This window comes from Armigeres subalbatus, chromosome 2, assembly GCF_024139115.2.
Source record: "Armigeres subalbatus isolate Guangzhou_Male chromosome 2, GZ_Asu_2, whole genome shotgun sequence".
Taxonomy (NCBI): Eukaryota; Metazoa; Arthropoda; class Insecta; order Diptera; family Culicidae; genus Armigeres; species Armigeres subalbatus.
In genome coordinates, this window is record NC_085140.1 from 188,965,238 (window position 1) to 188,985,718 (window position 20,481).

A 20,481-nucleotide genomic window follows, 5' to 3' on the forward strand; every position below is an offset into this window, starting at 1 on the left:
GGTCAGGAAAGTCGAATAGATCTGTCTTTATGCTCTAATTCACTATCATTAGATTGCACGTGGAAGGTAATCCAAGATCCCCATGGTAGTGACCACATGCCGATAGTCTCCACAATCAAAAGCGGCTATCAACGATCAGTGCCAGTTAATGTTCCTTTCGACCTCACGAAAACCATGACTAAAATAAATACTCCCCCTAAACAATTAGAAAATTCCCATAAGAAAATAGAAAATTGCCAATAAAGAAATCAGGGTATGAGCAATAAATAAATATAAAATTTCCACAAATAAAACAAAATTTCCATAAACAATTAAAAATTTTCCACAAAACAAAAATAAATAAGCACTTTTAAAAGCAAAAATTGCAATTATAAAAGAAGAATTTTCCATAAAAAAATTCAATGTTCCACGAAAAAAAAAATACAAAATTTCCATAAATAAATCAATATTAGCAATAAAAAATATAAAATTTTCCACAAAATAAATATATTCTTTCCGTAACAAAATGAAAATTTTCCACGAAATGATCAATAAAAAGCAATAAAAAATATGAAAATTTCTATAATGAAATATTTAAAAGCAATCAAACTGAACATTTTTCCATAGATGACCTCATCTTTAAAAGCGTTTAAAGCTCATGGAAAATTTCATCAAGTTTATTGCTTTTTTGTATTTTTTTTTTTAATTTTCTTATTTTTTATTACTTTTTATTGATTATTTTGTGGAAATTTTTTAACTTTTCATGAAAAAAATATTGATTTTGTGGATAAACTATGTGATTGTTTATTGTTAATATTGATTTATTATTGGAAATTTTGTGTTTTTTCTATGGAACACTTTGATTTCTTTATGGAAAATTCTTCTTTTATAATTGATATATTTGCTATTAAAAGTGCTAATATATTTTTGTTTTGTGGAAAATTCTTAATTGTTTATGGAAATTTTGCATTATTTGTGGAAATTTTATATTTATTTATTGCTCATACCCTGATTTTTTATTGGCAATTTCCTAATTTTTTATGGAAAATTTCTAATTTTAAATGGAAATTTTATTTAGCTGCCGAAAACCATCGACTGGGAAAAATTTGCATCGGCGGTAAAAATTGGTATTGAATCAACTGATACTCTTCCACCTTTGGATGAATATCGATTCCTTACTGAGTTAATTCATAAAAGCGCACTAGAAACTCAGAAACGACGCGTTCCAAGTACATCTGTCATAAGAAGACCAGCCACCCCTGGATGGGATGATGAATGTACTAAGTTGTATTCCGAGAAATCTGATGCCTTCAAGGCTTTCCGTAAACACGGAAGGTCTGAGCTTTTCGAAGAGTATTTGAGGCTTGAAAGAAAGATCAAAAGATCTTCTCAAGGCTAAAAACGTAGCTACTGGCGACGTTTTGTTGAGGGACTATCACGAGAAACCTCAATGACAACACTTTGGAAAACGGCCCGCAACATGCGGAACCGCATTTCCACCAATGAGAGTGAAGAATACTCCAATCGATGGATATTCAACTTCGCAAAAAAGGTCTGCCCAGATTCCGTACCAGCAGAACCGCTATTTCGAGAATCAGTCACTGATCCCGGTTCTTTGGGTGGACCATTCTCAATGCTGGAACTTTCTATGTCTCTTCTTTCATCAAACAATTCTTCTCCGGGATGCGATAACATCAAATTCAATCTTCTTAAAAACCTCCCAGATATCGCAAAAAGACGATTACTTGACCTGTACAACTGTTTCATGGAGTACAACATTGTGCCACCTGAATGGCGACAGGTCAAAGTAATAGCTATTCAAAAGCCTGGGAAACCAGTGTCTGATCACAATTCATACCGACCGATTGCCATGCTATCGTGCATGAGGAAATTATTGGAGAAAATGATCCTTTCAAGAATTGACCATTGGGTCGAGCAAAATGCATTACTGTCAAATACTCAATTCGGGTTTCGAAAAGGTAAAGGAACAAATGACTGTCTAGCGTTGCTCTCTTCAGATATACAGCTGGCCTATGCGCACAAGGAGCAACTGGCTTCAGTTTTCTTGGATATTAAGGGCGCTTTTGATTCTGTTTCCATAGAAGTACTGTCGGAAAATTTGCACAGCAGTGGATTACCCGTTATTTTGAATAATTTCTTGTACAATTTGTTGTCAGTAAAACATATGAACTTTACTCTCGGCACTCTGACAACTTCCAGAAATAGCTACATGGGCCTTCCCCAAGGTTCATGTTTAAGTCCCTTGCTTTACAATTTCTATGTTAAAGATATTGACAATTGTTTGGAAGGACAATGCACGCTTAGACAACTTGCAGATGATGCCGTGATCTCCCTAAGAAGTTCATGTGCAAATGTCCTGCAAAGACCATTGAAAAATTCCCTAAATAACCTGACTGTTTGGGCCAGACATTTAGGGATCGAGTTCTCTCCGCAAAAAACTCAATTGGTAGTGTTTACTAAGAAGCGGTACCCAGCTCAACTGAAACTAAAGCTGTTGAAAGATGACATAAACCAATCTTTATCTTCTAAATACCTTGGGGTCTGGTTTGATTCCAAGTGTACCTGGAAAACCCATATTGATTATTTGTTAGAGGAATGCCGAAAAAGGATCCATTTTCTCCGTTCTATCTCTGGAACTTGGTGGGGCGCTCACCCGGAAGACCTCATCAAACTATATAAAACGACTATTCTCTCTGTTTTAGAGTATGGCTCTTTCTGCTTCCTCTCAGCAGCTGATTGCCACCTGATCAAATTGGAACGAATTCAATATCGTTGTTTGCGTATTGCCCTTGGCTGTATGCATTCAACGCATAACATGAGCCTGGAGGTGCTTGCTGGAGTCACTCCTTTAAAGCACCGTTACTGGGAGCTCTCACTTAGAATACTGATCAAATGTGGAACAAGTAACACACTTGTATTAGAAAACTTCGATAATATGCTTGAACTGGCTCATCGTTCAAGATACCTGCGAGTCTATCTCAACTACATATCGACAGATCTCTGTCTTCCATGTTATAATCCACCTCGAGTTCACTTCGTCAACGACAGTTCCTCAATTGAATACGATCTGTCCATGAAACACGCTATTCAAGGAATACCAGATCATCTTCGACAAATATCTATCCCTTCCATTTTTTCTGAACATGTCAATTGCAATAACAGATATTTCACTGATGGTTCTCGCATTAACGGATCCACTGGCTTCGGTGTTTTCAACGTAAGTTCAACCACCTTCCGAAAACTTCAGGAACCGTGTTCGGTTTATGTTGCTGAGCTGGCAGCAATTAACTTCGCTTTGGGGATAATTTCCAATCAGCCCGTAGGCCATTATTTCATCTACTCGGATAGTCTTAGTTCTATCGAGGCACTCCGGTCGATGAAACCTGTTAAGCACGCATCTTACTTTCTTACAACTATAAGAGAGCAGATGCGTGATTTGGTCGAAAGATCATTCAAGATTACCTTTGTATGGGTCCCATCCCATTGCCTAATCTATGGCAATGAGAAGGCGGACTCGCTAGCAAAGGTGGGCGCACAGGAAGGTGAAGTTTATGATAGACAAATCTCGAATAACGAGTTTTTCCCATTAGTCCGTCAGAGTACTCTTCAAAATTGGCAAATGATTTGGTCACACAATGAACTTGGACGGTGGCTATTTTCCATAGTTCCAAAAGTTTCTGCGCGAGCGTGGTTCAGAGGTGAGGAATTAAGTCGAGACTTCATTCGCACGATGTCGAGGCTTATGTCCAATCACTATTCACTAAACACACATCTCTACAGAATAAACCTGGTCGATAGCAACCTATGTAGGTGCGGAGCCGGTTACGATGACATCGATCACGTAGTTTGCTATTGCTCGGAAAATGACGCCTCCAGAGAGCAACTATTGGATACCCTTGTGGCCCCGAGGTAAACAACCCTTCCGGGATATAAGAGGTGTTTTGGGAGATCGCGATGTGATATATATGCAGGCCATCTATGCCTTCCTTTGCTTGGCTGACATCAAAGTTTAATGCCTATATTCTTCTCTTTCTCAGTTTTTTTTTCTTGTCCGATTCTGTTTCTCTGTACCATGTACCCCGAAGCTCTGGCCATCCGGAAGATGCTTCCTGACGAACCAAAATCGAGCACGACGCCACGCAAAATCGTTTTCAACGTTCAACGTCAAACGCCCGGATGAGCAGCTGAAATAACCTAAACCCAAATCCCTACCCCGTCCGTCCTGTATTAAGTTTTTTAACCTTGAGTCACCACGAGTATTATGGTCTATGTCCCCTCCCAACTAACTGTTAAGATAAGATGATATAGGGGTAATGACGGCTTTGGCAGGTTTTGTTCTATTATTGGCAGGGGGGTTTTTGTCGACCGAATTTTATGAAATTTGGCCACAATATTCTTTGATATGCAAAGAATATTGTGGCCAAATTTCATAAAATTCGGTCGACAAAAACCCCCCTGCCAATAATAGAACAAAAACTGCCAAAGTCGTCTGTTCCCCTACCATGTAAAAATATCATACTTGAGAATTGCGGCTCCGCAAAGTGTCATACACGACTGAGCCTACCAAATAAATGAACTGGTAAAAAAAAAAAAAAAAACAAATATGTGTCTGTATTATAAACAGAAAATCAGAACTTTGTCTTAAGAACAAATTTTTGATTTCCAAACAAATTTTTAGACCAGCCATATTGTATGCTTTACCAATATGGACTAGTTGCTGAAATACCAGGAAGAAGGCACTTCAGATGATGCTAATTAAAATTTTGAAATAGATTCTGAAGTTGTCTCAGTGGTATAGTACCAATGAGCTTCATAGAATTTCTAATATTGGAACATTGCAACAAATCAATACCAAATTTTCAAAACGACTTATCTGCTTTTGTAAACAAAGATTCCAACGTCGATTTGACGAATCTGAAAGGACTCCCACGCAAACCAATACCATCAACAGATAGCAGAACTCTCGCTTGACTTTTCAAAAGGACCTAAATTACATTTTTTTCATGATTTAAATTGAATATTGCAATCAACAGAACAATATGAAAGCTTTTGATTGCAGTACTCAAATTAATTCATGAAAAAAAAATTACTTAGGTCCTTTTGATTTAAGCGAGAACTCTTCCCCTACGCGTTGATGGTGTTGGTTTGCGTGGGAGATTCGTCAAATCGTCGTTCGAATCTTTGATTACAAAAGCATAACTAATTTTGTGAGAAATATTGGTCAGCTGACTGGAAAGATATCGCACTTTTATTTAACGTGTTGTATCTTCTACTTGGACCATTCCTGGTACTCTAAGGATCTTATTTAAGGCCTATCAAAATTCTGTCCTTTTGTACGTTCTTCTCCCTTCCACAATAACCTCACTTTTGTTTTAAAACACTGAACGCTCTTCAGCTTAATTGTCCTGAAATCTGTTTTATTCCATCGACCTTTTCGCCTTTATGATATTTATTCTAATCATTTATTCAAAATTTATGACAATTTTACTCCCAATTTACCCGTTTTTATGCACGAGTTCTCAAAATTACGGAATTTTCTACACGATAAGCATACTCCTTGTAAAAACGGTAGTATTCAAATCTTGGTTTGTTTCACAATTACGAAACACAACCTGCTCTTAAAAAACATTTAATTTATTACTTGACCTGTGCTCTTGTTTCAGGCATATTCCCAGGATCGATTCATGATTCAGGGCTCAACATATAAGCTACCATAATCTAACGACAATATCACAAACCGCACGCACTTCGCGATTGGTTAAGGGATGAAATCTGCCATTGAGTTTGGTTATTCAACCACCACCAAGAAGCCGAAACTTCTCGAACCACGGCAACAAACAATCTCAACGGGACAAAAAAAATGAAATGACGTGCGTCGTTAGCAGAAACCCATCATTGCGAAGCTCATTACCAACTACCGACTGTGGTGTGTTAAGAGTAAGCATATGGCCCAAGAACGTGTGCCCCATGCAGTTACTTTTCCGAACAACGTCGAATCGGTTTCGCTCTCTGGAGAAGCTCTGTCACGTGGCTCAATTATATCCTTCACGTGTAAGGACTGCTATGTGACGTTCACGTGAGACGTTCTCGAAGTCTCGCACCAGTAGAGGCGAATGACGATATCCCAATTGGAGACTTTCGACGACATCCAACGGGATCCCATGAATGTGCATTTAATTCACAAAAGTCATCAATCGCTTGTGCGGCCCTCCTCTGGAGAGGTTGTGATGCGATGATGACGCCAATATACCGCTCCAAGAAGCAGGATTACGAACTAACGTCAGATGCAGGAAAACAAGCTTCCTTACACAAGTTTTCTTTCGCTGCTGATGGGGAAATGGTGAGAGGTGATGGCATATAATTTAAAATTAGTCTCAAATAACTCAATATGCGAAGGCACCTGTGTGTGCGACAATGATCCAACATAAAGGCAATCGGTCGGTGGGTGTGCGGCTGCTCTTCTTCCTTCCGGATGGTAGACGAAAGATCCTGCAACGTGATGCCGCTTCGTCGGGTGGTTTCCCCTCAGCGTAGTGGTGTTTAAGTGGCAGATCGCGCGGAGGGAAGTTGTTCACCGCCGGCCAAGGTGATACTTTCCAATGATTATGTATATGGTTTCCAGTAGACGCAGTTTTCCATTTTCTCATTATAGCTACGTAGGGCTCTCGGTTGGGCGTAGTAGCAGGGATAGTGGCGGGCGGCGGTCGGTGACGATTACGTGAACGAAATCCCAGAACGGGTGGCATCACAAAAGGTGTTGCGAGCGATGGGAGTTGCGACGAGGAAATGGAAAACTTTTACACCACTGGAGCTCAGACTCCGTTGCTCAACCGCTTCACGAGAAACACGAGTGTGATGATGGATACTGATGAGCGGTGCAGGAGGGGAAACCCTATCAGATTTTTTTTGGTTACGTAAAAATTTTTCTCATCAAATAGCTGTCATTTGCATGGGCGTGTGTTTTCTTCGGTTTGGCTTCCATCACCGCGCGGTGGAAGGTACTTACAGGGGATGTCCAAAATAACTGGGATAGGCAAATTTTGGGCATAATTAGATGTGTTGTAACTATGTCAATTATTATCCGATTTTGACAATTCAGGAATGCCTGAACTAGAAATTTAATATAGTTTCACCGTATGTCCATGGAACCGACCATGGTCATCGTATACCGGAGATATTCCGGGTTTTTCGAAGGTAGGTTCAGAACCGTGAACTTGTGGTGGGTATTAGAATAAGTTGTGGTTAAAAACAGAATAATATTAGTAACCACAAATAAAGTAGGGCTCTTTCTGATTGGAACCATATGTTGAAATTCGAAATCGGACCAGGATCAAGTGAGATATGGCCATTTGGTTAGAATCGGTGCCGATCGGGAGTTTTAAAAGGGACCAGGCCACATATTCATTTGAATCAAGCTTTTTGACCGATCTTCCATTAGGATCACATTCCAAAAGTCTTCTGATACGTCAATAATGAAAAACCAATGAAAAAAAAACAAATCCTAAAGTCGCTGGGGTGCCCCCGGGGAACCTGTAGAAGGGGACATTTCAGTTTTAGCGCCAAAACTTGTCATTCGACGGTTCGTTTTTCATGGTTTTCTATCATGAAGCGAGGTATGAATATAAAATGGACCACTGATGGCTTTGACCGCTTCTGGGACCTACGGATTGTCCTCGGGGAACCTGTAGAAGGGGACATTTCAGTTTTAGCGCCAAAACTGGTCATTCGACGGTTCGTTTTTCATGGTTTTCTATCATGAAGCGAGGTATGAATATAAAATGGACCATTGACGGCTCTGACCGATTCCGGGACCTACGGATTGTCCCCGGGGAACCTGTAGAAGGGGACATTTCAGTTTTAGCGCCAAAACTGGTCATTCGACGGTTCGTTTTTCATTGTTTTCTATCAGAAAGCGAGGTATGAATATAAAATGGACCACTGACGATTTTGACCGCTTCCATTGCTCCAAGGAAATCTGTTGAAGGAAACATTTCAGTTTAAGCGCCAAAACAAGTCACTGGACGGCTCTTTTTCATGGTTTTCTATCAGGAAGCGCAGTATGAATATAAAATGGACCATTGACGACTCTGACCATTTCTAGGACCTACCAACTGTCCCAAGGGAACCTATAGAAGAAAGCATTCCTGTTTTTGCGCCAAAACTGATCATTCGAACGCTGTTTTTCATGGTTTTCGATCAGGAAGCGATGTTTGAATATAAGATGGACTACTGACGATTCTGACCGCTTCCGAAACCTACAGATTGTTCCAGGAGAGCCTGTAGAAGAGGACATTTCAGTTTGAGCGCCAAAAGAAGTCATTCGACTACTCTTTTTTCATGCTTTGCGATCATGAAGCGAGGAATAAACATAAAATGGATTATTGGCGATTCTGATAACTTCCGGAACCTATGGATTGCTCCTCCTTAGTCGTGAGGTAAGAAGCGTGGCTACAAAGCAAGACCATGCTGAGGGTGGCTGGGTTCGATTCCCGATGCCGGTCTAGGCAATTTTCGGATTGGAAATTATCTCGACTTCCCTGGGCATAAAAGTATCATCGTGTTAGCCTCATGATATACGAATGCAAAAATGGTAACTTGGCTTAGAAACCTCGCAGTTAATCACTGTGGAAGTGCTTAATGAACACTAAGCTGTGAGGCGGCTCTGTCCCAGTGTGGGGATGTAATGCCAATAAGAAGAAGAAGCTGGATTGCTCCTGTGAACTTATAGACGGGGACATTAAAGTTTTTGACGCCAAAACTAGTCATTCGACAGATCTTTTTTCATGGTTTTTGATCAGTAAGCGAGGTATGAATTTAGAATGAACCATTGACGATTCTGACCGCTTCCGTGACTTATGGATTGACCCAGGGAAACTTGTATATAATGATATTTCAGTTTTAGCAGTGAAACCAGTCATACTTCGTTTGGCGCTAAAACTTAAATGTCCCCTTCTACAGGTTCCCCGGGGACAATCCGTAGGTCCCGGTAGCGGTCAAAGCCATCAGTGGTCCATTTTATATTCGTACCTCGCTTCATGATAGAAAACCATGAAAAACGAACCGTCGAATGACCAGTTTTGGCGCTAAAACTGAAATGTCCCCTTCTACATATTCCCCGGGGACAATCCGTAGGTCCCGGTAGCGGTTAGAGCCGTCAATGGTCCATTTTATATTCGTACCTCGCTTCCTGATAGAAAACCATGAAAAACGAACCGTCGAATGACCAGTTTTGGCGCTAAAACTTAAATGTCCCCTTCTACAGGTTCCCCGGGGGCACCCCAGCGACTTTAGGATCCGTCTTTTAATTGGTTTTTTATTATTGACGTATCAGAAGACTTTTGGAATGTAATCATAATGGAAGATCGGTCAAAAAGCTTGATTCAAATTAATTTGTGGCCTGGTCCCTTTTAAAACTCCCGATTGGCACCGGTTCTAAACAAATGGCCATATCTCACTTGATCCTGGTCCGATTTAGAATTTCAACATATGGTTCCAATCAGAAAGAGCCCTACTTTATTTATGGTTACTAATATTATTATGTTTTTAACCACAACTTATCCTAATACCCACCACAAATTCACGGTTTTGAACCTACCTTAGAAAAACCCGGAATATCTCCGGTATCCGATGACCATGGTCAGTTCCATGGACATATGGTGAAACTACATTAAATTTCTAGTTCAGTCATCCCTGAATTGTCAAAATCGGATAATAATTGACTTAGTTACAACTCATCTAATTATGCCCAAAATTTGCCTATCCCAGTTATTTTGGACATCCCCTGTACTTGCGTACCTCTGTACCTGTACCCCTGTACGATGCGACAAGGAACTGTTCACAAATTACGTAACGCTTAAGAGAAAAGAAGGGGGTCAAGCCGAGTGTTACGGATCATACAAAAAAATAGAATCCCCCATAAAAAAGCGTAACGTGGGGGAGGAAGTGGTATAAATTGCCGTAACGTAATTTTCGAACGAGCTCCAAGGCATAGACTTCTCTCAGCTAGATGTTTGTAAGACGTGAATTAAGAGCTACCGAAAATGCACAGCCCGAAGTGAGTCAAAGTTGTTTACGTCGACGAATGGAATAATGAAATTTGGTATGTGGTGTGCTTATTGATTAACGTAAAAGGCTAATCAAAAATAAATGTAATTATTTATAATGTAATAATGGGATAAATAATAAATAGACTTGATTGCATAACAATGTTGCAAAAAGTTGAATATTCCTAAAAAGGGAAGTCCTAGAATTTAGATGAAAATCTTCCTAACGACAAATTAGTATCAATCAAATCTTTGTATTACTAAAGTTCTCTCCATATCTGCGGAAATGTATGTCGTGACCGGCCTAACACCGCTTCTGTTCTCGATAGCTTTGGAAGATTTAAGGTTCCCTAAACACACGCGACGCGATTCTATCGCTTGGCGACTACGATTCTGTCGCCGTTGGTATGGAAGCGTAAATGGAACATTGCCTGCAGCAACCCAACGATAGAATTGCGGCGACTAGTTGTCGCAGTAGCGGCGATGGAATCGCTTAGGTCTGGGGGAGCCTTTATTCTACATCATAACCCATTACGAATTAAAAACCAATCATTAAAACTCGTCGAACAGATAGCCTACATCTTTCCCGAATCCACTTCCAATCAAGCCATCGCCATCGTGTCATTTTTCAAAAGAAAACAATTTTTCCCCTAATCCAATTAGCCTGTCAAGTGAGCAGCAGTCCGTGCTAATGTTGTAAAATTACGTCCCGACCAAGGTGAAGCGAAAAACAATGACGCGCGTTCCTCGAACGAGGGAGCTAAGGCGTCATTCCGGAAACACTAGACATAGACAAGCACCCGGCCGGTGCAGTGGAGAGTTTCCTGTTCGTGCCCCAATCATCATCATCCCCAGAACTGCTATACCGGCTCTGGTAGCTTTCTACCGTTCGGTGTTCGGTAGATGAATTCAACCAGTTGAACGGATGAGTTAAGTTTCACCATTAATCAAACAATAAACGAACAACAAGGGTGGAGGTTCGTCAATATTCTTGGGTGGTTGCCTAGCGTTTTTTTCGTGTCGACGCTGCAGGCAAAAAGAAGGAATCTGTCCTACACCCTCGTTTCTTGAACCTACAGTTTTTTCACTCTTGGAAAAACTGTATAGGAGTACACAAACAACGGAGCAATAATGGAGATGGGCGGATCCGTAAGCCATGGGTAATGCTATTTATAAATTATGAACCAACACTTTCCAATTATAAAACAATACATCATCAGGTGCTAATAACTTAAATGTGTATCCGAACAACAGTGAGAGTTGCACCAGTTGGGAAAAACTCCTGTAGAGAAAAGGCACTAGCGCTGTAATGCAGTGCAAAGTGAGCAGTTGCTGATACTACTTAAGACTAGAAACGTCTTTTGTTTATGTTGGCCAGGCTACTGAAAGAAACTGATTGGTACGTAATGTGCCTGAGTGGATTAAAACTTAATGACCATCGGAAGCTGATAAGCTGAAAAGTTTGCCTTCACTTCCGCCATCTGAGCTGCAGAGTTGGATGGGCAACATTTGACTAGTTAATTAGGCCAGATCAGAGACTACATACTAGCAATTTGTAGAATAAGCTTTCCGAGTGGACTGGAAAGTGCCACCTGCGACACCGGTGAATAGATTTTTGTTCAGAGCAGCAACGGCATTGGTAGCTTGTCTTTTTAAGGGTTCTAAAAATCCAAAATACTCAAAAGTACCATCAAAATTATTTGACAACCAGTGGAGCATAAAGTAGATTGTCCACGCATGTATCTAACGATCCAATATGCGATATTTAGTTTTTTGCTTTTAGTGGTCTATTGCAGCGGTTCTCAACCTGGGGTACATGTACCCCTGGGGGTACTTTTGCTGGCCCTAGGGGGTACCTTAGACAAAAATGCGTAATGGCGGATGTATTACAATTCTAATCAAAACTTATTGATAAAGTTTTGATAACTGTGTATTTTTTATTTCAAAAATTTGTATTGTACATAATATGCAATGCAATCAATAGATCCCAATTGCATCCTGCCTTCCACAACCAGCACAATGTATGAAGGGCTGCGGAACAAAAAAAAACGAACAAAACGTCGAATGAACAAAATGATTATTTTTCACTAAAGCTCGTTTACTTTGTAGCAAGAGAATTAGACCCAGACAACCACACATCGCATAAGAATGTACGATTAAAATCGTTTACCGATCCAAATTTCATCAAAATCGCATTGTGGTGCAAAGCTCATCAGTTTATTTATAAACTTTCCCGCACAGTAGGCTATTTTGCGAGTTTATCCCAGCTTCATATGTTGACATCGCATATTCCTGCAAACAAACTCAAACGAAATCGGATTATCTGTCAAACAGAGTTTGTTATCACAAACTACATCGCAATGTATAACGAACAAACTCGCATAAAAATCGTGGATATCGCATACACTGCCGTTCAACGTCGGATAAGAAATACACATATATCGCCTCCACTTTTGTACGCAAAAAGCGTTTTCGCGACTGATAAGCGATGAAATTTGTGTGCATAGGCATCGCATAACAGAAAAACAATTCTATTATGCATGCATTCTGGTTGTGTGGGGAAGCATCCTTCTACGCTTCTCGAAAGCCTTCATCCAAGCAGCTCGATAGCCTCCTTTCAAGGGGCTCGGAAGCCTCCTGGGCACTTCAGAAGCCTCCTTTCAAGTGGTTAGGTTGCCTCCTTTCAAAAGGCTCGTAGGCGTCCTTTCAAGAGGCTCATAAGTCTCCTTTTAAGAGGCTCGGAAGTCTCCCTTCGAGAGGCTCAGAAGCCTCCTTTCAAAAGGCTCGGAAGCCTCCCTTCAAGAGACTCGGAAGCCTCCTTTCAAGAGGCTCAGAAGCCTCCTTTCAAGAGGCTCGGAAGCCTCCTTCTAAGAGGAGGCCTCCTTTCAAAAAGCTCAAACGCCCCCTTCAAAGAGGCTCGGAGGCCTTCTTTTAAGAGGCTCGGAAACATCCTTTCAAGAAGCTCAAAAGCCTTCTTTTCTAGAGGCTCAAAAGCCTTCTATCTAAAAGCTCAAAAGCCTCCTTTTCTAGAGGCTAAATAGCCTTCTTTCAAGAGGCTCGGAAGCCTCCTTTCCAGATCCTTTCAAGATGCTCGGAAGCCTCTTTTCAAAAGGCTCAAAGGCCTCCTTCTAAGAGGCTCGGAAGCCGTCTTTCAAGAGGCTTGGAAGCCTCCTTTCATGAAGCTCAAAAGCCTTTTTTTTTCTAGAGGCTCAAAAGCTTTCTTTCTAACGGCTGAAAAGCCTCCTTCTCTGAAATGCCTTTTTCCAAGAGGCTCGGAAGGCTCCTTTTAAGAGGCTTGGAAGCCTCCTTTCAAAAGGCTCAAAGGCCTCCTTCCAAGAGGCTCGGAAGCCTTCTTTCAAGAGGCTTGGAAGCCTCCTTTCAAGAGGCTCGGAAGCCTCCCTTCAAGATCCTTTCAAGAGGCTCGGAAGCCTCTTTTCAAGAGGCTCAGAAGCCTCCTTTCAAGAGGCAGAAAAGCATCTTTCCAAGAGGCTCGGGAGGCTCCTTTCAAGAGGCTCGGATGCATCCTTTCAAAAGGCTCAAAGGCCTCCTTCTAAGAGGCTCGGAAGCCGTCTTTCAAGAGGCTTGGAAGCCTCCTTTCATGAAGCTCAAAAGCCTTTTTTTCTAGAGGCTCAAAAGCTTTCTTTCTAACGGCTGAAAAGCCTCCTTCTCTAGAGGCTCAATAGCCTTCTTTCAAGAGGCTCGGAAGCCTCCTTTCATGATCCCTTCAAAAGGCTCGAAAGCCTACTTTCAAGATCCTTTTAAGAGGCTCGTAAGCCTCCTTTCAAGAGGCTCGGAAGCCTCCTTTTAAGATGCTCGGAAGCCTCCTTTCAAGAGGCTGAAAAGCATCTTTCCAAGAAGATCGGGGGGCTCCTTTCAAGAGGCTCGGAAGCCTCCTTTCAAAAGGCTCAAAGGTCTCATTCCAAGAGGCTCGAAAGCCGTCTTTTAAGAGGCTTGGAGCCTCCTTTCATGAAGCTCAAAAGCCTTCTTTTCTAGAGGCTCAAAAGCTTTCTTTCTAACGGCTGAAAAGCCTCCTTCTCTAGAGGCTCAATAGCCTTCTTTCAAGAGGCTCGGAAGCCTCCTTTCATGATCCCTTCAAAAGGCTCGAAAGCCTACTTTCAAGATCCTTTTAAGAGGCTCGGAAGCCTTCTTTCAAGAGGCTCAGAAGCCTTCTTTGAACAGGCTCAGAAGCCTCCTTTCAAGAGGCAGAAAAGCATCTTTCCAAGAGGCTCGGGAGGCTCCTTTCAAGAGGCTTGAAGCATCCTTTCAAAAGGCTCAAAGGCCTCCTTCTAAGAGGCTCGGAAGTCGTCTTTCAAGAGGCTTGGAAGCCTCCTTTCATGAAGCTCAAAAGCCTTTTTTTTCTAGAGGCTCAAAAGCTTTCTTTCTAACGGCTGAAAAGCCTCCTTCTCTAGAGGCTCAATAGCCTTCTTTCAAGAGGCTCGGAAGCCTCCTTTCAAGATCCCTTCGAAAGGCTCGAAAGCCTACTTTCAAGATCCTTTTAAGAGGCTCGGAAGCCTTCTTTCAAGAGGCTCAGAAGCCTCCTTTGAACAGGCTCAGAAGCCTCCTTTCAAGAGGCTCTGAAGCCTCCTTTGAACAGGCTCAGACGCCTTTTTTCCAAGGTGCTCGGAAAGGGGCTTTCGAGATGCTCGGAAGCCTCTTTTCAAGAGGTTTTGAAGCCTCCTTTCAAGTGGTTAGGTTGCCTCCTTTCAAGAAGCTCGTAATCCTCCGTTTAAGAAGCTCGGAATCCTGCTCGGAAGGATGTTATTTTCAAGTGGTTCGGAAGCCTCCTTTCAAGAGGCTCGGAAACCTCGCTTCAAGAGGTTCGGAATTCTTCTTCCAAGAGGCTTGGAAGCATACTATCAAGAGGTTCAGAAGCCTCCTATTAAGTGGCTTTAAAACCGCGTTCAAGAGCCTCGGAAGCCTATCTACAAGAGACTCAGAAGCCTTTAATCAAGAGGCGCGGAAACCTAATTTTAAGGGATTCAAAAGCTGGAGCTTCCCTTCAAAGGGTTCAGCATTATTTTTTTTTTCAAGAGGATTGGAAGTCTACTTTCGAGTGGGGGTACCTAAATTAATGCAAAAGTTTGAAGGGGTACCTCTCAAAAAAAAGGTTGAGAACCGCTGGTCTATTGTATTAGCATCACAAAACTGTACAGACTAACGTAAAAAAAAACGGAATGTGTTTTCAACACAAGCGATTTTAGATATTGGTAGTCGTTCCCAATTATAAAATATAACTCTCGGGTACTTATTCAAAAGGACGTATGTGGTTTTGGAAACAAAGATTCATACAGTGGTTTGTCCAATCTGATGGCACTTTTACGCAAACCAACACCTCCAACAGGTAGCCGAAGCCTGCCCCTACCTGTCTGTGATGGGGAGCGGGCCATTTGGCATAACACCATTATGCATAAGATCATTTGGCACAAAGTCCATTAGGCATAACAGTCATTCGGCATAATTGCGAACAGCGATAAAAGTGAAGGTCATTTGGCATAACGGACATATGGCATAATTTATTTGTGATCATTAAATTAGTTACAGACTAAGTGGTGCTGAAAAAACCGGGATGGTGAATATAACACTGCTCGATAGTATTATTAAAAAGACATAATCGTTTCCTAGTATGCATGCATTAGCCGAGTATGCAGCAATGATAATTGCTATCTCTCCATTGGATTCATGGTTTATCCAGAGAATGCTAAGATTATTGTGTTTTCTCCTTCAAAATGAAGCATCTAGCGTGATGCGTTTTTCCGGGTTAATGCAATAGTGGATGTGATCCCTCCTTTAAAAGTAGGCGCTTGCCGAATTAAGGCAATGGTGGATGTTACTCCTCCTTTAAAAATATGCGCATGACCGGGTTAAGGAAATGCTGGATGCAATCCCTTCGTTAAAAGTAGGCGATTGGTGGATACCCAGTCAACAAAAGATGTTATATGATGTTACATAAGATGCTAAAATGGACGTATATCGCCTCCACTTAACCATCTTATGTAGTATTATATACGATTTTGTGTTGATTGGGTGTGATACCTTCTTTAAAAGTGGGCGCTTGCCCGTATTGACGTAATAGTGGAAGAAATTCTTTTTTTAAAAGTATGGTGGACGTGATCTCTTCTTTAAAAATAGGCGCTTGCCCGGCATGAGGTAATAGACAATGTTATCCTTTTTTTAGAAGCAGGCGCTTGCCTGGATCAAAACAATGATGGATGCAACCCCTTTTTTAAAAGTAGGCGCTTGCTTGGATTGAGGCATTCGAGGATGTGATCTTTGCTTCAAAAAAAGGCGTTTACCCGGCATAAGGCAATGGAGGATATGATCCCTTCTCTAAAAGTAGGCGCTTACCCGTATTAAGGTAATGGTGGATGTGATCCTTTCTATAAAAGCATGGTGGATGTGATCCCTTTTTAAAAAACAGGCGCTTGTCCAGCATAAGGTAATAGTGGAAGTGGTCCCTTCTTTAGAAGTAATTCTGCCGTTTCGTTTGACAGTCGGGTATCAAGCAACGGGAATTAGGATTCTTTTTATGGGTGTGGGCGTTTGACTGGAATGAGTAAATGATGGATGTGATCCCTTTCTCAGAAGTAATTCTGCCGTTTCGTTTGACCGTCCTTCCAAAAATGTCGACCATCAGTCTAAATCTATCAGAACATCTCCTCGATCTACTCTATCTATGCAACAGGCACATCAAATTACCCTTTCCTTCCACAGTTCCAAATAATGCCAAATGTCCGTTATGCCAAATGACCCACTTTTTTCTTGCAGTTAAAAGTTATGCCAAATGTCCGTTATGCCAAATGGCCTTATGCCAAATTACTTTATACCAAATGACTCAGCCCCTATGATGGGTATATGTCATTGCACGAATCTTTGCTATCTCTTTCCCACTTGATAAAAATGCGAAAACAACAGAACCACTACCTGTCAAATTTGACAAGTATACTGGTCTTGTTGTTTTCTAATTTTCTACAGGTGGAAAAAAGATAGACAATGTGATGACGTCACCGTGCAATGGAGTATTCCCCGTTAGCAATAAGGACGTTAGGCATAACGGAGGTTAAGCATAATGGACTCTCGGTGTTGAACTTAATCTAGAATTAAAAAACACCTTAATAAAGATATAAAAATAATAATGGACGTTAGGCATAAAATGGCCCAAAGAACAGCCTATGACATAAAGAAGGCAGAATTATGCCAAACGTCAATTATGCCTAACATACATTATCGTCCTAACATACGGGACGTTGGACATAAGGACGATAGGTATGTTAGGCATAATTGACGTTTGGCATAATTCTGCCTTCTTTAATTATGCCTAACATGCCTATCGTCCTTATGTCCAACGTCCCGGACCCGTCTGTGATGATGGTTTGCGTAGGAGTTCTTTCAGATTGGAGAAATCAACGTTTGAATCAAAATCACATACGTCCTTTTGAATAAGTACTCGAGAACTGAAGAAATAATTAAGAGTTTTTAACCGTAGGCTAGCAACAATTTAGCTCTTAGGTATTGGGTGGAAAACTTTCCAAGCGTCAATATTTGATTGCACTTTGATCGTTATTTTTGGTTTGATGTTCGAGCTGACTTTTGTGTGTGAATCTCTCTGTCTCTCTCCATTCCTAAACAGAAACTTAGAAGAACAGAACAAAGTTGTAAGCCACTCGACGTAATTAGGAAAGCCTAAATTTATTCCGTTTGATTCATCATCGGTGGGTGTCGGCCAGCTTGCCGTGCGAAATTAGGTCGAACATTGAATGATTTAACCGATTCTCCGACAGCACAAAGAACGGCCGCCAGAGGAAAGTTTAATGGGTTTGGGCTATTCGACGAAGCTTTTTCGATTACTTGTGCCCATTAATGCTGGAAGGGTATCGGGGCTCTTTAAATAATTAACACACTTTATTTAGGGGAAGGTTTGAAGTCCAAAAACGAGCGAGTAATTCTCCATTAGGAGAAAATTAAAAACCCACATTCATTTGCATGCGTAACTTACCTGAATGAAGAGCCACGAAGTGAAGAGCGACAGATTGCTGTACTGTCCGTTGAACCGATAGTGATAGGCGTAGAATGAAAAATGGTACAAATAGAAGAATCTGAAACGAGATGAAAAGTAAGACAAATTTCAGTCAAACCTGACCCATAAATAATCGGGAACTAATTTCACACTAGGCATTGACACATTCACAGCCACCATTCGAATTTATCGCTTCCTCGTGTAGATACAAGACACTGTTGTCGGAAATCCACGGTACCACATCGCAATTTCACACCAACCAACACACACACATATGTACTAAATTGATGGGTTTTAATCGAAAGGATTTGTGTTATCCGTCCACCTGGATCCGTCCATCCGTCCGGGTGTAAGGCTTGAGTGTTGTAACATGCAGCAGCGGAACACGGACAGTGGAGAATCGTTCATTTTCCTCTCCGTTTGCAGCGATAAATCGAACAAATTTGAATTTATGGCTCGCTTGATTGCCAATTCGAAGCGGTTTGTGTCATTGTGGGAGGACACAGAGGGACAGGATGCCGTCACGAAGCGATATCATACGTAAGCATCACTGGATCTCTATATAGCATTTTGGGAAATTAATATGGTAATTAAATTGAATATGTCTTTGCGGAATCGTCTCATGAAGATTCGGGTTACAACATTAAGCATTGTGTTTACGAAGTATCTAACGCTAAAAGTGACAATTACAGCTTTTCTTCCCTTTGTGTTTCGAATATAAAAATATTACCTTATTGTTTAATTGACAATATTTACCATGATGTTGCCACCTAATTAAATTGGAACGAATTCAATATCGTTGTTTGCGTATTGCCCTTGGCTGTATGCATTCAACGCATAACATGAGCCTGGAGGTACTTGCTGGAGTCACTCCTTTAAAGCACCACTACTGGGAGCTCTCACTAAGAATATTCATCAAATGTGGAACAAGTAACACATTTGTCTTAGATAACTTCGATAAAATGCTTGAACTGTTTCATCAGTCAAGATTCCTGAAAGTTTATCTCAACTACATATCGTCAGATCTTTGTCTTCCATGTTATACTCCCCCACGAGTTCACTTCACCACACTTCCCTACTTGGCTTTGGTTGTTTTCCTCGGACCCGGAGATATTCAGTTAGCGCAGATCTGGGGCCACGATGCTCCTCGCACGCCCACACGACATGATCAATGTCCTGGTAATCCTCGCCGCAAACACAGAGATTCTCTTCCGAGAGCCCCACTCTGAAAAGATGTGCATTTAATGTGTAGTGATTGGACATTAGACGACACATGGTTCGAATGAAGTCTCGTCCCATATTCAATTTTGTGAACCATGGACGCTTCGACACCTGCGGGCGAGTTGTATACAGCCATCTGTCCAACTCCCCATTTGTCCATTTCTGTTGCCAGCTGTCAAGGTTTCCTGACGAAATAGTGTGAAAAATTTATTGAAGGTGATTTTCCGATCGTATAAGACCGTTGTGATAAGGCATTCAAAGCTTTCGGTATGCCATTCAGAAGATACCCTGAGTGCTTTACCGGTTTCATTGACCGAACAGCCTCCAAGGAACTTAGACTGTCGGTGAAGATGAAAAAGTGATCAGGAGGTAGGGATGCGATTTGCTTGATAGAATAGTGTATAGCTACTAGCTCAGCAGTATACACGGAGCTGGGCTCTTTGAGCTTAAAGTAGGCGCAATGAAAAACGTTGAAAACATCGAAACCAGTGGTGTCATCCATTTTGACCCGTCTGTGAAAAAACTTGTCTCCTCGCTGGCGTGCCCGTATTTGCTTGCAAATAATGGAGGTATGACCTCCGCACGAAGGAAGTCTGGTATTCCATGAACCTACTGCTTCATGGACAGATCAAAATTAACAGAGGAACTGTAAGAGTCTAAGAAGTTAGCACGATTGGTGTCAACCGAAGATGGGCTTACCTCTAGCGTCTTATATCAGTGGTAAATACTCATGAATCGAGATTGAGGGTTTTGTTCGAGCAGCTTCTCGAAGTTGTCAATGACCAATGGATTCAGTACCTCACAACGTATGAAGAAACGGAGCGATAATTCCGCGAAACGATCTGTCAGAGGCAGTACTCCCGCAAGCACTTCCAGACTCATCGTATGAGTCGAATTCATACAAACCAACGCGATACGGAGACAGCGGTACTGAATCCGTTGAAGCTTCAGCATGTGTGTTTTAGCCGCGGACTGGAAGCAGAAATTAACGTATTCGAGAACCGACAGAATTGTTGGTTGGTACAACGTGATAAGATCTTCGGGATGCGCTCTCCACCAAGTTTCCGTTATCGTTCGCATGAAGTTGATTCTTTTGTGGCATTTTTGTGTCAGATACACAATGTGCTTCCCAAAGGTGCATTTCAAATCGAACCAGACCCCGAGGTATTTAGAAGACATGCTATGAGTGATTGTCTTACCCAT

General features: G+C 41.4%; 1 protein-coding gene across 1 annotated transcript in view; it reads right to left on the reverse strand.

Annotated features, from left to right (window-relative positions):
* LOC134211401 (membralin) overlaps positions 1-20,481 on the reverse strand; it is a 364,609-nt gene that overhangs the window by 16,032 nt on the left and 328,096 nt on the right. The window contains exon 10 of the mRNA XM_062688213.1: positions 18,037-18,136. Within this exon, the coding sequence (XP_062544197.1) occupies positions 18,037-18,136 (100 nt within the window). The remainder of the gene's footprint in view (positions 1-18,036; positions 18,137-20,481) is intronic.